The sequence below is a fragment of the Hibiscus syriacus genome, unplaced genomic scaffold (assembly GCF_006381635.1).
Source record: "Hibiscus syriacus cultivar Baekdansim isolate YM2019G1 unplaced genomic scaffold, ASM638163v2 tig00109937_pilon, whole genome shotgun sequence".
Classification (NCBI taxonomy): Eukaryota; Viridiplantae; Streptophyta; class Magnoliopsida; order Malvales; family Malvaceae; genus Hibiscus; species Hibiscus syriacus.
The window spans coordinates 9,429-27,243 of record NW_024062534.1 but is presented as its reverse complement, the minus strand read 5'-3'; the positions used below and the strand labels follow the sequence as shown (position 1 = coordinate 27,243).

The 17,815-nt window shown below is 36.0% G+C and overlaps 1 protein-coding gene across 1 annotated transcript; it reads right to left on the bottom strand.

Moving 5' to 3' along the window:
- Positions 1-805: 805 nt before the first annotated feature.
- Positions 806-17,117, bottom strand: LOC120210869 (probable pre-mRNA-splicing factor ATP-dependent RNA helicase DEAH4). Its single transcript, XM_039209526.1, is given in 18 exon segments — positions 806-1,325; positions 1,430-1,605; positions 1,861-1,892; positions 1,895-1,975; positions 1,978-2,016; positions 6,707-6,776; positions 7,056-7,203; positions 7,595-7,718; positions 8,315-8,407; positions 8,573-8,787; positions 9,040-9,126; positions 15,080-15,171; positions 15,336-15,452; positions 15,595-15,647; positions 16,043-16,260; positions 16,358-16,462; positions 16,575-16,667; positions 16,803-17,117. Coding segments are annotated over 18 exon segments (2,094 nt in total). The 5' UTR covers positions 17,003-17,117; the 3' UTR covers positions 806-1,174.
- Positions 17,118-17,815: the final 698 nt, after the last annotated feature.

The window sequence follows — 17,815 nt, the reverse complement described above, 5'->3', positions numbered from 1 at the left end:
CGAACTTTTATCAAGTTTTAACCGAATCAAGTTCGAGCTGCTCACGAGTTGCTCAACTCATCGCTAACGACGATACAAACTAGGCGCTTTGACATTGATGCGGAAAAATGTTACCATTAATACCGAAATTCCATTGAACAACCAAGGTTGGCGGAGGGTAGTGTCGGAAAAACTGATTGAAACAGAGGGTTTGGCTTGGGATTACAAGGGAGTTTCGGTTCATAATTCTTTTAACCACTAACGATGTATACGCATCTTACAAACGTAATTGTTTATATTTAAAATCTCAAAATAGAATATCACTTTTTTTAACAATATCTTTACATGTAGAATACAAGTGTCGAAATCATGCATTACGTGATTAGTGCGTACCAAATTGAATAATTAATTATTATAATTTTTTTTATTAATATATTGTTTTCGTTGGATGATTATGTTTGATTTTTTTTAAAGGATTTTGTTTTGCTTAGTACAATATTTTAGTATTCCGTCAGAAGTTTGTGTATAATAGTTCCAGTATTTCGTTAAATATTTGAGTATACGATCAACGCCTATTGACAATTGGTTAATGTCTGTAAACATTTTTAACAACCATCAAAGTATTTAATACTAATATCAAAATATTTTATTCTACCAACATATATTATCCATACAAAATTTCTAAAACTACACCAAAATGCCAAAATATGTAAATATATATCAAAATGTTTAACACTACACTGAAATAGGTGTTACCTTTTGAATGTTTAACATATATTACCCCCTTTTTATTAAAATATATTCATATTCTTTTTTTTATAAAAAAAGGGGGTAAACCCTAACAAAGTACAACTATATATGAAAGGATAATGGTTAACTTGACCTATAAGTTCAGGGCAAATGTAGTCTTTATCCTTTCGTCTGTGTATACATTCAAATTACGAGGTTGATCTAGAATCATATCCAAACCGTGCGCTTTTGTGTCGAGGAATAGAATGTTGCTTGCCTCCGGCTGACACATACTGTAGCCGAGCTCACTTACCAAAGGCCTGTATAAGCATCAAGTCCACATGCCATTCGTAAATTTCGAAAGAAGAGATAGCTGGAACTTGGAAATCACGAGCATACATGATTCTCATCCCCATCAGCAATTCTAAGTGTTGGAAGGTCCTGCACTAGTCCGTTGTACCCAAATTCATTTCTTTCCCTTGCGAGCAAGAAAACGTTCCCTTGCTGCCTGGATTTTACTTTCCCGCTCTTCCGGAGCTATAACGTCAGCTCCCTTCTTTGGCAATTCTGACGTGTTTCCCTCGGTTACCTCTTCTACATGACCCAATCCTCCACCACTTCATGAAGAAAAGAAGAGAGCTAAGCTCAAATATGTGCTAAATCTTAAATCAGAGAACAAGAAAATTATCTTGATATGTGTCTCAAAATCTGATTGATTTACCTTAATTTTCTTACATCGAGTTTTTCAAGTTTCTCTGAAATGGGCATCACCCATTGACGCTCTACGGTACACACATTCCTCATATATGGCCGTGAGGTAGCAATAAGTTCGTGGTAGACAACATAATTTGGATATAATCCGTCGTCATCTGGCTTTAGCACAGAGGAAGGATGCACCTAACATCAACAATAATTGCTTTAGTTACATTTTGAACAACAATATACTTGAACGATCAAGAATCAGCAATGGTTTCAAACTTTCAACCTCAATGCTCTTATATATATGACACCCCTGATAAATATTCAAAATTTCTTTGGTATCTATGTATGTCTTCAAACCCGATTTTAAACAAAGGGAATGTAGCCATCAAATTAAATAATCCTCTCATATACAATAAACTACCACAAGATTAAACTATTAAAAATTGATACCTGCACTAGTTGCGGCTTAAAACCCAGTGTTCGAAGCCATTATGATTCCTCATCCTCTCAGCAAGCTGATTAGCATAGCCAATGGACAATGCCTTCCTCAAATTCCTATAACTATGTCTCTTTTCCGGCTTTGATTTGATCGCACTTCAAATGATCCTGTTTTCAGATGAATAGGTCGTTACTGCAACAAAAAAAATTCAAGGTAGAAGGAAAATGGCAATGACAGGAAGACTGGGTTAACACCTGCAGGATTTCTAAAGAAAGACATATTTCTATGTATTTCCCTGTTTCGAAACCTACAGACCATTCTAGTTAACACTGCCACGGGAAACACAAATTATGTGCAAGGATTTTCAATAATGTTTATCTGTTCTGGATTAAGAAGTTAAGGGCTTATCTTTAGCTTTGACTCTTCATTTTTCTTTAGATACCCAAATCTGACATCTAAGTCCAATGCCAACATGAAAACATGGGTATAGAGATATGACCCCTCAAAGACCACCCCCAAAAAAATATATGGAAAATGTAGAAATCAGAGTAATTCTCTGTAATTTCTTATTCTTTTCAATATGACAGATTACATATTTATATACAAAATATCTCTCTAAAATAGGAAACTCTAAGAAAGGAAAAATAATAATCCTAAGATATGAACCCTTAAAATAAGGAATTGTAGAAATCTATTTACAAAATCATATCTCTATAGGAATGGTAACAAATCATATCTCTATAGGAATGATAACAAATCATATCTCTATAGGAATGGTAACAAATCATCTCTATAATTCCTACACTCCCCTCAAGCTGGAGAATATACATTGTATAATCCCAGCTTGAATAGGAATTTATTGAAAACAGGCTTTGGCAAAGCCTTAGTAAGAATGTCTGCAACTTGTTCTTCTGAAGGAATGTATGAAAGTGTGGTTGTCTTTTTGTTAACTTGATCAGCAATAAAATGCCTATCAATCTCAACATGCTTTGTCCGATCTGTTGAACTGGGTTCTTGGCAATTTGAATAGCAGATTGATTATCACACAAAACTTCAAAGTGATCCTCTTAATTAGTGACAAGTTCTTTCAGTAGTTTAAGTAGCCAAATTCCTTCGCATATTCCCAATGCTAGTGCTCTAAATTCAGCTTCAGCACTACTTCTTGAAACGACAGATTGTTTCTTACTTCTCCAAGTTGTAAGGTTTCCCCAAACAAAGGTGCAGTAGCCACTAGTGGATCTCCTTTCAGTAAGGTCTCCGGCCCAACTAGAATCTGTAAAGATCTTAACAGTTCTGTCTTGTGTCTTCTTAAACATTAAACCGTGTCCTAGAGTTTTCTTTAAATACTTGAGAATTCTATTTGCTGCTGCCATATGCTCTTCAGTAGGATTAGTCATGTGTTGACTTATCACATTTACAGGAAATGTTATATCTGGCCTTGTCAAGGATAAATAAATTAGTTTCCCATTTAATCTTTGAAATTTCTCTTTGTCTACCAATGACCCATCTTCTTTGTTAAATTTCAAGCTTACCTCCAATGGTGTATCAATCGGCTTATAACCAAGAAAACCAGTTTCTTTGAGTAAATCAAGTACATATTTTCTTTAGTTGATCACAAGTCCTTCTTTTGACCTTGCCACCTCCATTCCTAGGAAATACCTTAGCTTTCCCAAGTCCTTAGTTTCGAATTCCTTATTTAACAACTTCTTCAAATTGCAAATCTCTTCTTCATCATCTCCGGTAAGAATTATGTCGTCCACATACACAATAAGGATAACTTTCTTATTTGTAGAAGTTACCTTGATGAAAAGAGTGTGATCGGCGAGAGATTGCTTGTAGCCGTTTTTTAGGATGACTTTAGTGAACCTCTCGAACCAAGCTCTGGGTGATTGTTTTAATCCGTATAGAGACTTGTTGAGCTTGCACACCTTGTTACTTCCTTCAACAGACTTTAAGCCAGGTGACAACATCATATAGACTTCTTCTTCTAGCTTGCCATTAAGAAAAGCGTTTTTTACATCAAGTTGGTGTAATTTCCAATCGCAATTTACAGCTAAACTTAGGAGTACTCGAACAGTATTCAGCTTTGCCACAGGTGCAAAAGTTTCTGTGAAATCTATCCCATATGTTTGTGTAAAGCCTCTGGCCACTAGTCTCGCTTTGTATCGTTGGATGCTACCATTTGAGTTATACTTTACAGTAAAGATCCATTTACAGCCAATCACCTTTTTTCCTTGAGGAAGGTCCGTAACAGTCCAAGTAGCATTTTTCTCTAGTGCACAAATTTCCTCTTCAACAGCCCTTTTCCATTTTGAATCCTTTAGAGCTTCAGCTATGCTTGTAGGAACCTGTTCTTTATCCAAGTTTGTTGTAAATGCTTGAAAAGACGGCATCAATGAATTATAACCAGCAAATTTTTCAATAGGATGCTTGGTACACTGTCTAATCCCTTTTCTAATAGTAATAGGGAAGTCATCTAGAGTAGGGGAAGTGGACTTACTGATTTCTTCTTCTATTTCGGCAGCTGGACCCAAATCCAATTCTCGGCAAGCATCAGATTGCAAAACAGCCTCAGGAATATGTTTTCTTTTCCTTGTATAGAAACGGAGCTGTTTGATTGGTGTTATTTGTGGAATATTTTGAATGTGAGTAGGTGTATTTTCAGGAAGGGTATTTAAAGTGGGTATGGGTGAAGTAGTGATAGGTACTACCGGTGGATCAATAGGAGTAGTTACAGGTGACAAATCTGTAGGTAAGGACAAAATTGGTGGCAATTCTGAAAGTTGAGAATGAAGAGTAGGAGGAGATACCTGATGTGGCTGAAAATCCTTCCATGTCTCCCCCTGAATTTAAGCCTGAGTGAAATAGGGATCCTGCTCATAAAATGTTATATCCATAGTGGTAAAAAATTGTTTTGAAAGAAGATGATAGCATTTATAACATTTCTTAAGTGAAGAATACCCAACCAGTACATACTTTAATGATTTAGGATCTAACTTGGACTTATTAGAAGCAATGTTTTAAATAAAAACAGTACAACCAAATATTTTAAGTGGAAGAATGGAGAAGATAGGTTTAAAATGGGGAAAGTATTGCAAAAATATATATTGAAGTGTTTGAAATTGTAAAACCTTACCAGGCATTCGATTGATTAAATATGTGACAGTTAATAAGGCTTCCCCCCACAAATATTTTGGAACATTAGTGGTAAATAGAAAAGAACGAATAACTTCAAGGAGATGTTTATTTTTTCTTTCGGCAATATCGTTTTGTTGTGGGGTATCAACACAAAAACTAATCTGAACTATGCATTTTTTCCTGAAAAACGCACCCAAAGACTTAGCAAAAAATTCACTGCCATTATCATATTTAAAGAGCTGAATTTTAGACCCAAATTGGGTGAGAACCATGTTATAAAATTGGGTAAAAACACCTGCAGTTTCAGATTTATCTTTTAGCAAATAAGTCCAAGTTATCCTACTGTGATCATCAATGAAAGTGATAAAACACTTACAATTATCAGCATTCTTCACCCGAGAAGGACCCCAAATATCACTGTGGATCAAAGCAAAAGGGTGAGAAGGCTTATATGTAGAAGGAGAATAAGTTGATTTAGTGTTTTTGGCAAGAGAGCAAACTTTGCAAGAAGAAGAATTTGGCCTTTTATAAATGAATAGAGCAGGAAAAACTTTTGCAAGATAGTGAAAACTAGGATGACCTAAACGATAGTGCCACAACATAACATTATCAACTTTTTCTAAAGCGGTGAAAGATTTCGAGATTTCGATTTTAGTAGAGGCATGAAGAATGTAGAGACCATTCTGCAACCTGGCCTTACCAATCATCTTCTTCGAGTTCAGTGCCTGCAAAGTACAATCAATATCATTAAAAATTGCAGAGCAGTGCAAGTCGGTGGAAAATTTACTAACGGAAACGAGATTTCAAGCCAGATTTGGTACGAAGAGGACATTTTTAAGTACAATCTGATCATTGAGAATAACAGTGCCATATCCTTCTATTTTGTACAAAGAACCATCAGCCGTTTTGACAGCTTTACCAAAGTTTGGAAAACAATTGCAAAACAAATCCTTATTACCAGTCATATGATCCGTAGCACCATAATCGAGGATCCAATTAGGGGACTACTGGGAGGAGAAAAAAACTGTAGCATGAGATTTACCTTCTGGTTCTTTCATGGCCATATTACCTTCTGATTGAGCAGCAGAACCAGAAAAATTTTTTGGATTTGAAGTGATCTCCGGAGTAGGAGAAGAAGTTGTGGACATTATCTAGGTTGGAAAGAAACCGTAACCTAAGCTGATACCATGTAGAAATCAGAGTAATTCTCTGTAATTTATTATTCTTTTCAATATGACAGATTACATATTTATATACAAAATATCTCTCTAAAGTAGGAAACTCTAAGAAAGGAAAAATAATAATCCTAGAATATGATCTCTTAAAATAAGGGATTGTAGAAATCTATTTACAAAATCATATCTCTATAAAAATGGTAACAAATCATATCTCTATAGGAATGGTAACAAATCATATCTCTATAGGAATGGTAACAAATCATCTCTATAATTCCTATAGAAAATTTTGGGGAAAAAAATTGAACATACCCTCGTTGGACACAACCGAATCAACGCTACACAAGTTTCATAGAAAGCTATTATGCTGCCAAACTATTATTTCAAGCATGAATCTTTTTTCTAGGAACCAGGCCTAAGGCTGTAGAATGGCAAAGACGTGTACTTCTGGTTGAATATGTGAGATAGATATGAAAGTAAAGCCAAGTCAAATTAACAAACGCAAAATCTCAAGAAATCACTGCTAAGTCAAATCAATGCTGACCCTTTGCTATCTTCTGCATTATCTGACACAGCTGCTTTCGAACTTCTTTGACAAACATCATTCCTCGCACCTAAAAAACAAAACGTCTCAAATGTGTTATTCATGATCATCTTTAGAATGAGAATAGTATGCAAGGCATTCCATTGATAATGTATCGGGGTCAAGGGCACTACTGCACATCATAGAAAGATCCATCTGAAAATAGAATGACATGGTATGCACAAACATCAAGTAATTGAGGCACATTTTTATTATTGTTAAAAGAAAGCATTAAACGATCAAAATGACATGCCTAATATCTTACAGTTTCCAAATGCATGTTTTCTAAATTGGAGGATAAGAAGCATACCTGTAATTCATAATCCTTGCACCAACCAATATCGTAATCATTTTCATCCCAGCATTCATAGATCTGTAACAGTTGGATGTGATCACCAAAACCAGAACCATCAGGAAGTTCCAATGGAGGGTGCTTCCTTTTATTCTCGTTATTCTTGCTGCAGTTAGAGAAAAATTATTTTATTAGAATCGACCATTAAGCATTCAGAAATGAGAACATCTCTGCAACTATGGAAAAACAGACTTCATTTCAATTGATGGAATTTGGATATCATTAAGCCCCAACTACCCATCTCCAAAAGATCAGAGATCTCAAAATAAAGTGAAATAATTTCATTTTCCTTCTGCTAATCAAATCCATCTTGGAGAAAACTTGAAGAACAGAGGATATTTTATGCATATAAGGTACTACGTCAGCAGGCAGTAGCTGCAAATTCCAATTTGCACAGTTAACAGTCCAACTAGTTGCTTCTAAGTTAAAGATAACAGGAAAAGCTATAGTCAGCATGCTTATAATATACAATCTCATAACAACTTGCATAACATAACCTTCGACCGGGAAGCAAATTTGTTTCAACTGATAACATGGCTACAACAGTCAGAGCCTGGGATAAGCAACCAAATTCATTTGCCTCAATTAAAGTTCTCGAAAGTGAAGGTTCCAATGGGAGCTCTGCAGACAAATACAAAGTTGTGCAATGAGAACATCTGCAAAATAAAGCAGTTTCCAAGAAAAAAAAAGCACTATAAAATTATTTTATGCAAAGGAGTAGTAGCTATGATAAAACAACACAAAGAATAGCAACTTATCAAAACAAATAGTAATTACAGGTAAGTAAAATCATTAGCATTGGTATAGACAGTAGCTCATGCTTGCCAATTTTAGACATGAGTTAACAAAGAATCAATGAAGGTGGCCATTATGAGTTTGGTTTCATGGAAAGGGTTTGTAATTGATCACCAATAAGTTGACTGCATTCAGATTCATATCTTGCAAGGTCATTCGAGGTAAATATAATTCCTTAGCATTTTAATTTATAGTAACTCATGATTTCCCGTTGTAGACACGAGTTAACTAGGAATTAATGAAGGTGGCCATTCTGGGTTTAGTTTCATGAAGGTCCCAGTTTCAGGGGTTGCAAATCCATAGTTATCATAAACATGACCGAGGGAAAAATAACTAGCAGCAGCTACGAAATTATGCATGAATTTATCAATTAACGGCAACTGGTTAGCATGGTAATACTTGAAAGCAAGTTGAATCCTTACCAGCCATTGTTCGCCCTATACTTGTTATCGATCCATTTTCGTCAATGGCATCAATCAGATACAGTTGCTTTAAAGCGTCTTCTAATGACTCAGCTGCAGTTAAACCAGACATTCAATATCTCAATTCAATAAGGAGACATTGCCAGAAACAATACAATACACAGTGGCAGAAAGGAAATTTTAAACAGTGATAACTCAATTGCTGGTTCTTTCATTATGCCCTAACGACAAATGAAAACAATAAGAATTCATTCTTACTAGAAGGGGGATCAAGAAAATCAAACTTCAGAATATCAATATCAGGGAGATCCAATGACTTTAGATAAAGAACACTGCCAGCGAGAGAAGATCGCTGTATTTCAGGAACAGTTGCATCCAGGAATTCATCATTGTAAACACTGGATGGGTATAAACGGTAGCACTTCCCAGGACGTGTTCTTCCAGCTCGTCCAGCACGTTGATTAGCTTGTACCCTCAAAGAATACAAAAAAAATATTCAAAAAGAAAAAGGGGGGAATATTATTTGCAAGAATGGTAACTGACCACTCAAGTGACAAAAGAAAGATAAGAACATAAATTTGTTCAGAGAAAATTAGGGGTAAAATCATGCAAGGAAAATTGAACTTGCAAACAAATATAGACCAAAATGAATCACAACTGTAAGTTGCGCTACTACAAAGACATGTTCTGCAAAAGCTGAAAGAAACATTAAGTCATCCACTTACTTGCTAATTTGAACAACATCAAGGGAATACATTTCAGTTGCTGGGTTGTATTGCCGTTGCTTCACGTAACCAGAATCAATAACATACCTAGAAATATACAGATAACTAATTTAGAGAAAATCAATCAACATATCATTGCTATTGATCTTATAAACCGAGACCAAGTGCAAAAGCAGGTGGCAGAATTTGGTATACTGAACAAAACTAAGAGAAGAAGTTTTATTCTTCTTTTGTTCTATTTTCCGAGTATCAATAGTATGCATTTTATAGGAAAGTATAGCAAAGAATAATAAATAATTCCTAAAAATCTGGAACTAAGATTTAGAGAATATCTAGTCTAACTCCTAAAATTAAGGAATGATTTTATTCCTTAATATACAGAATTCCAACACCCCCCTCAAGTTGACGTGTAGATGTTGATCAAACCCAGCTTACCACTAAGATCTTCAAACATACTTTTATTGAGGCTTTTAGTTAACAAGTATGCAACTTGTTGTTTCATGGGTAAGTAGGTTAGGCACACCTCTCCTAAGTCAACTTTTTCTTTGATAAAATGTTGATCTAATTCCATGTGTTTGGTATGATCGTGATGGACAAGATTGTGCTATACCAACTATTGCCTGGTTGTCACAACACATCTTCATGGGTTTGTCATATGATACTTGGAGTTCCCTCATTAATCTGTGTATCTAGATTCCCTCGCACATACCATGCGACAAAGCTCGATACTCAACCTTGGCAATACTACGAGCTACGACGGACTTCTTTTCACTTCTCCATGTCACAAGGTTGCCCCATACATAGCTATAGTAACCACACATAAAACACCTGTCTCTCACTAAACCAGCCCAATCTGCATCAGTATAAACTTCCACATATCTACTTTCTGTTTTATTGAACTGTAGACCTTTACCCAGAGTTCTCTTCAAGTACCTTAGCACTCGATAGGTAGCTTCCAAGTGTTTCTCCCTTGGTGCATGCATATACTGACTGATATTGAATCGCGTGTGAGATAGATATATGAGTTTTCCCACAAATCGTTGATATCTCTCCCTGTTTACTTCTTCTCCAACCTCATTAGTGCCTAAGTTCAAATTGAACTCCGACAGGTTTGCAGCCCAACATGCCAATTTCAGTTAGTACATCAAGTACATATTTTCGTTGAGAAATTGAAATACATGTTCGTGTCCTCGCTACTTCCATTCCAAGGAAGTATTTTAGGTTTCCCAAGTCCTTGAGCTCAAATTATGTGCTACGAAACTTTTTCAGTTCACTAATTTCACTCAGATCATTCCCATTAAATATGATATCGTCAACATAAACTATAAGAATTGCACATTTACCAGTTCCGAGTGCTTGTAAAGCAAAGTATGATCCGCTTGTCCCTGAGTATAATTTCTGTTGTTCATGGCTTTAGAAAATCGACTGAACCATGCTCTTAGGGAATGTTTCAGCCCATATAAAGACTTCCTTAATTTGCACACTCGACCCTTCTCTTCTTCAAACCCCACTGGAAAATCCATATATACCTCCTCGTTTAATTCGCCATTAAGGAAGGCATTCTTCACGTCTAATTGAGTCAATGGCCAATCTAGGTTGACATCAAGGGAAAGGAGCACTCGTATCGTATTAAGTTTTGCAATAGGTGCGAATGTCTCGTCGTAATCAAAACCATAGGTTTGGGTGAAACCTTTGGCCACAAGTCATCGGGTCTGAATTTTGCGGTAAAAATCCATTTACAACCTATTGTTTTCTTTCCTTCGGGTAGATTCAAAACTTCCCATGTTCCATTTTCTTTGAGTGCCTTCATTTCTTCCAGGACAACATGTTTCCATTCTATTGATTCAAGGGCTTCTTTCACATTTCTTGGAGTGTCTACATGATCAACATTAGTCACAAAAGTGTTATATGCCTTAGATAAATTCCTATAAGATACAAACCGATAAATAGGGTGTTGTGTACATGTCCTTATGCCTTTGCAAACTACAATTGGAAAATTGGAGAGAAATAAACTTCTGGTACAGAACAGTCATTGGGTTTGGATGAGATTGGCATTGTTATTGTGTCAACTTCAGAGGAATGACGGCGCCGTGAATAAACAAGGAGCTCGAAAGCTTGTTGATGTCCTATTTTGGAGGGAAGGACATGGGTATGAGGCTGTTGTATTTCGGTGGGAAGGACAATAGTATTTTCCTGTTCTGTTTCGATGGGAAGGGCAGAGGTATCTGTGCTAAGAAGAATGCCATGGTTATTAGGATTTATTGGATTTTGTGTAATAGAGATACTAGAGTCAAAGGGTATGATGAGAAGATTATTGAAGGTCTCATCTTCATTGAGAGTGTCCTTCTAAAGATGAGTTACTGAAAAGTAGGGTTCGGATTCAAAAAATGTGACATCGCGAGAGACAAACAAGTGATGCAAGGTTGGAGAATAGCACTTGTACCTTTTTTGTGTGGGAGAATACCCTATGAAGACACATATATGAGCCCGAGGATCTAGTTTAGACTGTTTGGGTTGGTGATTATGAACAAAGGCCTTGCACCCGAAGATTTTTACAAGCAATGTAGGAACACGGAATAGTGGAAAGGCTTTTGGTAGGGTATTGATAGGTGCTTGGAAGTTAAAGACCTTAGAAGGCATTCGGTTTATTAGGTAGCCAGCGATGAGTACCGTCTCCCCCACAAATATTTTGGGACATTCAATGTGAACATTAGGGCTCGAGCAACGACTAGTAGGTGTCAGTTTTCCTATTTAAAAATTCCATTTTACTGTGTTGTGACGGGCATGAGCTTTGATGTATGATTCCTTAATCGGAAAGGTATAGACTCAAAACAGAGTTGAAGTATTCTCTTCCACTATCGGTGTTGATTGTATATAATGGAGTTAAATTAGGTATGGATCATGGAATGAAAATTCTAAAATATTTTTGGTGTTTCGGATTTTTTTTTTTGAGATAGACCCAACATAATCTAGTATGGTCATTAATGAAGGTGATAACCATCTAGCTCTCGTGACATTTTTAATTCGACTAGCCTCCCAAAGGTCACTGTGAATCAAGTTGAAAGATTGGGATTGGATATATGGTTTTAAAGGATATGGCGAACGTGTATGTTTAGATAATTGACAAGTTTCACATTTAAAGGAATTGGCATTTTTGTTGCAAAATAACTGAGAAAACAATTTCTTCAAATACAAGAAGTTTGGGTGCCATAACATTATGGTTTCCTCATTCGAAGCAAAAAGAGCTGATCTTACTTGCAAGTCCTCCTTGTTTATTCACTTCATTGTGATTATCCCATATGTAGAGTCCATTGTCTACCTTAACAGTGCCAATCATCCTTCCCGATTTCTGTTCTTAGATAACACAACCAAGAGCAAAGCAGAAAATTCAGCAAGGACATTCTTATCCTCTGTGAGCTTACTAATTTAAAGCATGTTACAGGATAAATTAGGGACATGTAGAACTTTATCAAGCGGAAAATTCTTGGTGAGATGAATAGCCTTAATTCCAGCAACTGGAGAGTACGAGTCATTTGCTATTCGAATATGTGATTGGTTATGGCAAAAGGCATATGTGTGAAACAGGAACGAGTTACCTGTCATATGATCGGAGGTGTCCGAATCTAGAATCCAGGAGGACTGATTATTGGATTCAGAGATAGTATTAAGGGCAGTATCATGAAAGGCCAATGATCCATGTGCGGTTGGTGTACCAAGCATCTTATGGAGAGTTTCAAGTTGAGATTTGATTAGACTAATGTCTAGGACATTTTCTGTGAAGGCTGATGAAGTGTTGGAGGAAAGCAATGCCTTGTTATCTTCCTGATTTTTTGTTGTCCCGAGATAGCCATTAAGTTCGAAGCACTTATCCTTTGTGTGACCGGTGCGATTGTAGTAGCTACACCATAAGCGATATCCTGATCGTTTAGGAGTTTTTTGAATCACATGTGAAGTCTCGGATTTAAAGAAGTTTTTGTATTGTCTACCATTAAGAAATACAAGACAATAGGGAAAAATGAGCAGGATTGAGTAAGACCTACTGCTCTAATGTCATGAACAAAACTAAGAGAAGAAGTTTTATTCTTCTTTTATTCTATTTTCCAAGAATCAATAGTGCACATTTTATAGGAAAGTAGATAGTAAATAATTCCTAAAAATGTAGAACTAAGATTTAGAGAATATCTAGTCTAACTTAACTCCTAGAATTAAGGAATGACTTTATTCCTTAATAAACATAATTCTAACATATACATTACAATGAATCACAATTTTTTTTTTGATAAGAATGACAGGCCTCCTTAAAAACCTCCTTCTTGATCAAAGAAGGAGGAAAAGAGTGCCTTAGAAACTTTATTATTCCTCCGAAATTACATAAGATTTAACATAAACACCATACTGAAAAAACACAACAGACTAAGCTACTCAACAGAACCAAAAACCTAAACTCAAACGATAAAACGCACTGGAAACGACTAAACATCAACCAATTCCCATCTTTGCTAAACTATCAGCCTCCCCATTACACACCCTTGGAATCAGTCTAATTGAGTGCACCCTGTCCGAGATAAAAGATGAAATCTCTTTAACTAATGGGAGGATAAAAACAGGGGCCAAAGCTGGGGTATGAACCCATTCCACAGCCGACTTACAGTCACTTTCCACAATCAACCTTCCAACCTTAACCCAACAAGAAGACATATAGATTTCAATGCCTCTCTTAATAGCCTTTAACTCAGCAACCGGCGGGGGACCCTGACCTACATTTTCTGAAAAAGTCAGAAGGGAGTTGCTATTCCAATCTCTCAAAATACCTCCTATACCTCCATTTGAGCCATCAAGTCTAACAGCTCCATCGACATTCATCTTCAAAAAATCCATAGGGGGTGGAATCACAATAATATAGTCACCATTGGACCATATACAAATCTTAACACTTAGTAGAACCCTTAAGACCAAATCTTAGTGACTTCCTCTAGGTAGAAAATTGTAAAATTAAGAAACAAAGAGGAAAAGGATTAAACCAAACTATAACATTGTGATTTCATTAAAATAATTATGAAACAATTTACCATTTGATTATTTGTATAATTAAATATATATAATGCAAAGGTCTTCCTCTAGATATTCATAATAGCCTTGTCTCTGCTATGTGTCTATTTTACCAAAACTTTTGGACATGGAGATCAAGGACTTCGCCACTTATTGGTTTACATTTGACCATTTATGTTAAACCTACATAGTCATGACACAGTAATTGCTTTGCTAAGAGTAGAAATATTTGCATGATAGTGGCAAATTAAGGAAATGTTGATTCATAAAGACCAAAATTGAGGATATTAGTATACATTAGTAACATTCCTGCAATTTATTATATACCCTATATTCCATTCAGGAAGATTAAAAATAGAAGAAAAACAAGGCTTACAACAACTTGAATCTAATATTCTTTCCTTTAACGTAAAGCTCTCCATCTCCATAGAAGAATCAGTCAAAGGTCTCTGATATTTGCAATGATTCTAAGGAAATTTTATCACATATAGCCAACTTAACAGTGCATGGTAGACATTGAAAACAGTGGATGCAAAAACCTCTCCACCCTTGCGAGGTTGATTTACTAGCAAAGGAGGGAATTGGGTGATAGTTTTCCTTGTATTATTTAGCTGAGGTGTTTTTCAGTAAGGTTTTAGAGGAGTGTGTTTAAGTTTTATGTAATTGGCAGGATTGTTCTAAGTCTTATGTAACTTTTTAGAAATCAATATATTGTGGCACTCTTTTCCTCATTCCGCTAGTTGGTTCTTACCTTATGGTATAGGACCTCTAAGAGGGAGGTTTTTAATGAGGCTACCTATTCCTATAAAAAAAACCTCTCCACCCAAGTTAAGAAATTTTGAACCTAATCAAGCCTATCAAAATTTAAAAGAAGAATTAAAGTATAAACAAGTAATTTTGGCTAGGAGGCAGGTCAAATTGTGGAAATTAAATTAACAGAACTAAGACAAGCACTGACAAGAAACATTTTACAAGCATCAAATTTGCTTACACAACACCGTCGACTGTCAAAGAAGTTTCCGCTATGTTTGTGGCAACAATAAAACGCCTACAGTTTGGAGGGGGTGGAGTGAATACACGCACCTGTTGGTCATAGCAAACAAGAATATGTCAACCAAAAAATTGTGGGGAAAAAGAATTTAATACAATTATATTTCAGCATCTGAAGAAAATATAGCTCAAGTTGATTTCATTTCCTATGAGGCAACAGAGGTAGAGAAAAAAGAAAATTTGAGATAAATGTATACCTGCATTTCAGGTGGCAATGAACCATGAAGAGGAAGGATTAATGCATCCATGCAGGAGCCTTCCTCTAGACTTTGAACTTTATCCTCCAGCTTTGATACCAACTTCTCTATATCATCCTATAAAAGACCACTCAGCTTTAAAAGAATCAGTTAAAATCATCAATGAATCAATGTATAAACAAGAAAGAAAAAGATACAAGTTAAATCCACATCAAATGCCACCCCCAGAAGTAAGAAAGAAGAGAGACAGAAAGCTTGCTTGTCCAGTCATGAATATTAGGATGTCACCCTCTGGTTCCCGAACATGTATATCTGCCAAAATCATTACATAGTAAGATCTCATAACATCAAAATATGAATGCCAAGAAATTTCAGAAATCCAAAATTTCTAGTACGAATCAAGGTTAGCGTACAGCTGATGTGCATTGTGCCTCAACACCTCAGCACATGCAATCATACGACTAGGGTGCACAAATAATACTATTTAATCAATAAATTCTTAGTGGATGTCAGAAGGGATAACAATCATAATACAAGGAATAAAAAAAACTTGGTTATTCTTTATAATTTACTATGTAACTAGAGCAGACCGTGGTGCAGAAAGCAAATGCATTGCAGGCTAGTTAAACAACAAGAAATGGCCATCATATATGCATAATAAAGTTTGCAACAACTGAATATGTAACAAAGATAAACTCACAACATACCCAGAGCTGTTTTTAGGGAAGACTCGAGATAGCTTCTAGGACGCTCCTTGCTGTAGAATATTTCCACAGGAAATAATTTTCCAGGGACAGTCAACAAGGGACAATCTGAAAAGAACTTCGAGACTTTTTCACCATCAAGTGTTGCTGATGTTATCAGCACTTTAAACTTGGAGGTGCGTCTTTTAACTAAGCTTTTCATCAACCCCAGCAGAATATCCCTGAGAAATTAAAGATTCTTTAACTACAGCATAAACCCAACAAAGAAAATACAATCAAATTATAGTTAAAAGAAACAGGATATAAGATGAACCTTACGTGTTCAGACTCCTTTCATGAGCCTCGTCCAAAATAATAACAGAATACTGATTTAGTTCTGGATTTGACAGGCTTTCTCGAAGAAGCACTTCATCAGTAAGGTATCTATGCAATTTTTACATAGCACCGTAGTTAAATAACCAATAAAGTTGGAAATTACAACAACAGCAAAAACACTGCAACTGAGAATTATATTGTTTAAGCTTAAATGCATTACTTGATTTTTGTTCTTTCGGAAGTTCTATCTTCAAACCGAATAGCATAGCCTACTTCTTCCCCAAGCCTAACATCAAGCTCCTGCACAACTCGTCTACGCGCATAAACAGTAAGAATGAAAGGATTTATTCCATTTCCTTCATCGACAAAAAGCCTAACTGTAAGCAAAAAAATTACATGTTCTGAATTCCTAAAGCATTATAGTTCCTAGTTTGCTTTGGAACAGTACCTGGAAACAGAGACGGCAGCCACACGACGTGGCTGAGTGACGGCCACGATACCGGAATCGGTATACCCTTTGCGGTAGAGCATCTGAGAGAGGTGAGTGCTCTTTCCCGAACCGGTCTCTCCTATCAACACCACCACTTGATTCTGCTCCACTGTTTCTAAAATCTTCTTCCCGAACTGCACGATTGGAAGATTCGCCATTGATTGTATTCAACAATTTCTCTTTTTTTCAACTTTCTTCAAAATTGATCGAAACTTTTAGGGTTTGAGTATTTTTTATTTGGCGCCCTTCTTATAAGGAAAATCCCAAAAAGGATTTAATATTTTTAACACTATTTAATAATTAATACTACAAACAATCAATTGATCTAATAGGAATAGTAATTATGTATTCTAAGCAAGCAAGGTAAGGGATTTGAATTTTGACGTTTGTGAATAGAGTAAACTGAGTTGAAAAAATTTCGCCTCTGTAATATTCGATCTGGATTAGTCGATTAATAGATAGATACTAATGATTAATCTAAAAAATAATACTTAGATCTTTGATTTTGTAGTATGATACACTTTAAATTTTGCCTTTTTTTGGATTTTGAACCGCTCTCCAAATAAAACATACCACTTGTGGAGGGGCCACACCTTCTATACACCTTCCACATTTGATCTAGATGGGAATGAATTTACCTAAAACGTTTTCGGCGAATAAATACGATTCGAAGCTCCAAACCACCTAACACAATCTTTGCTTGCAGAACTTCTCAAGGCCCTAGAAATAACAACAAAAAATTCTTCCCAACGTTCGATCTCCCAACCAAATAGTCTTGTCTGGGTTTAGATGTTTCACTCTCATTTTCCATTGCCACACTTTCCAAACTCGCCCACTTTGTCTTCCTTTTTTACTGCAAGAGCGAAAATTCGGGAGAACGCTTCTTTCAAGTACATGAGTCCAACCCAACGATCATGTCAAAAATCAATGTATTCTCCATTAGTGAGGTAGTGTTTGGTTCGTTGGAATCC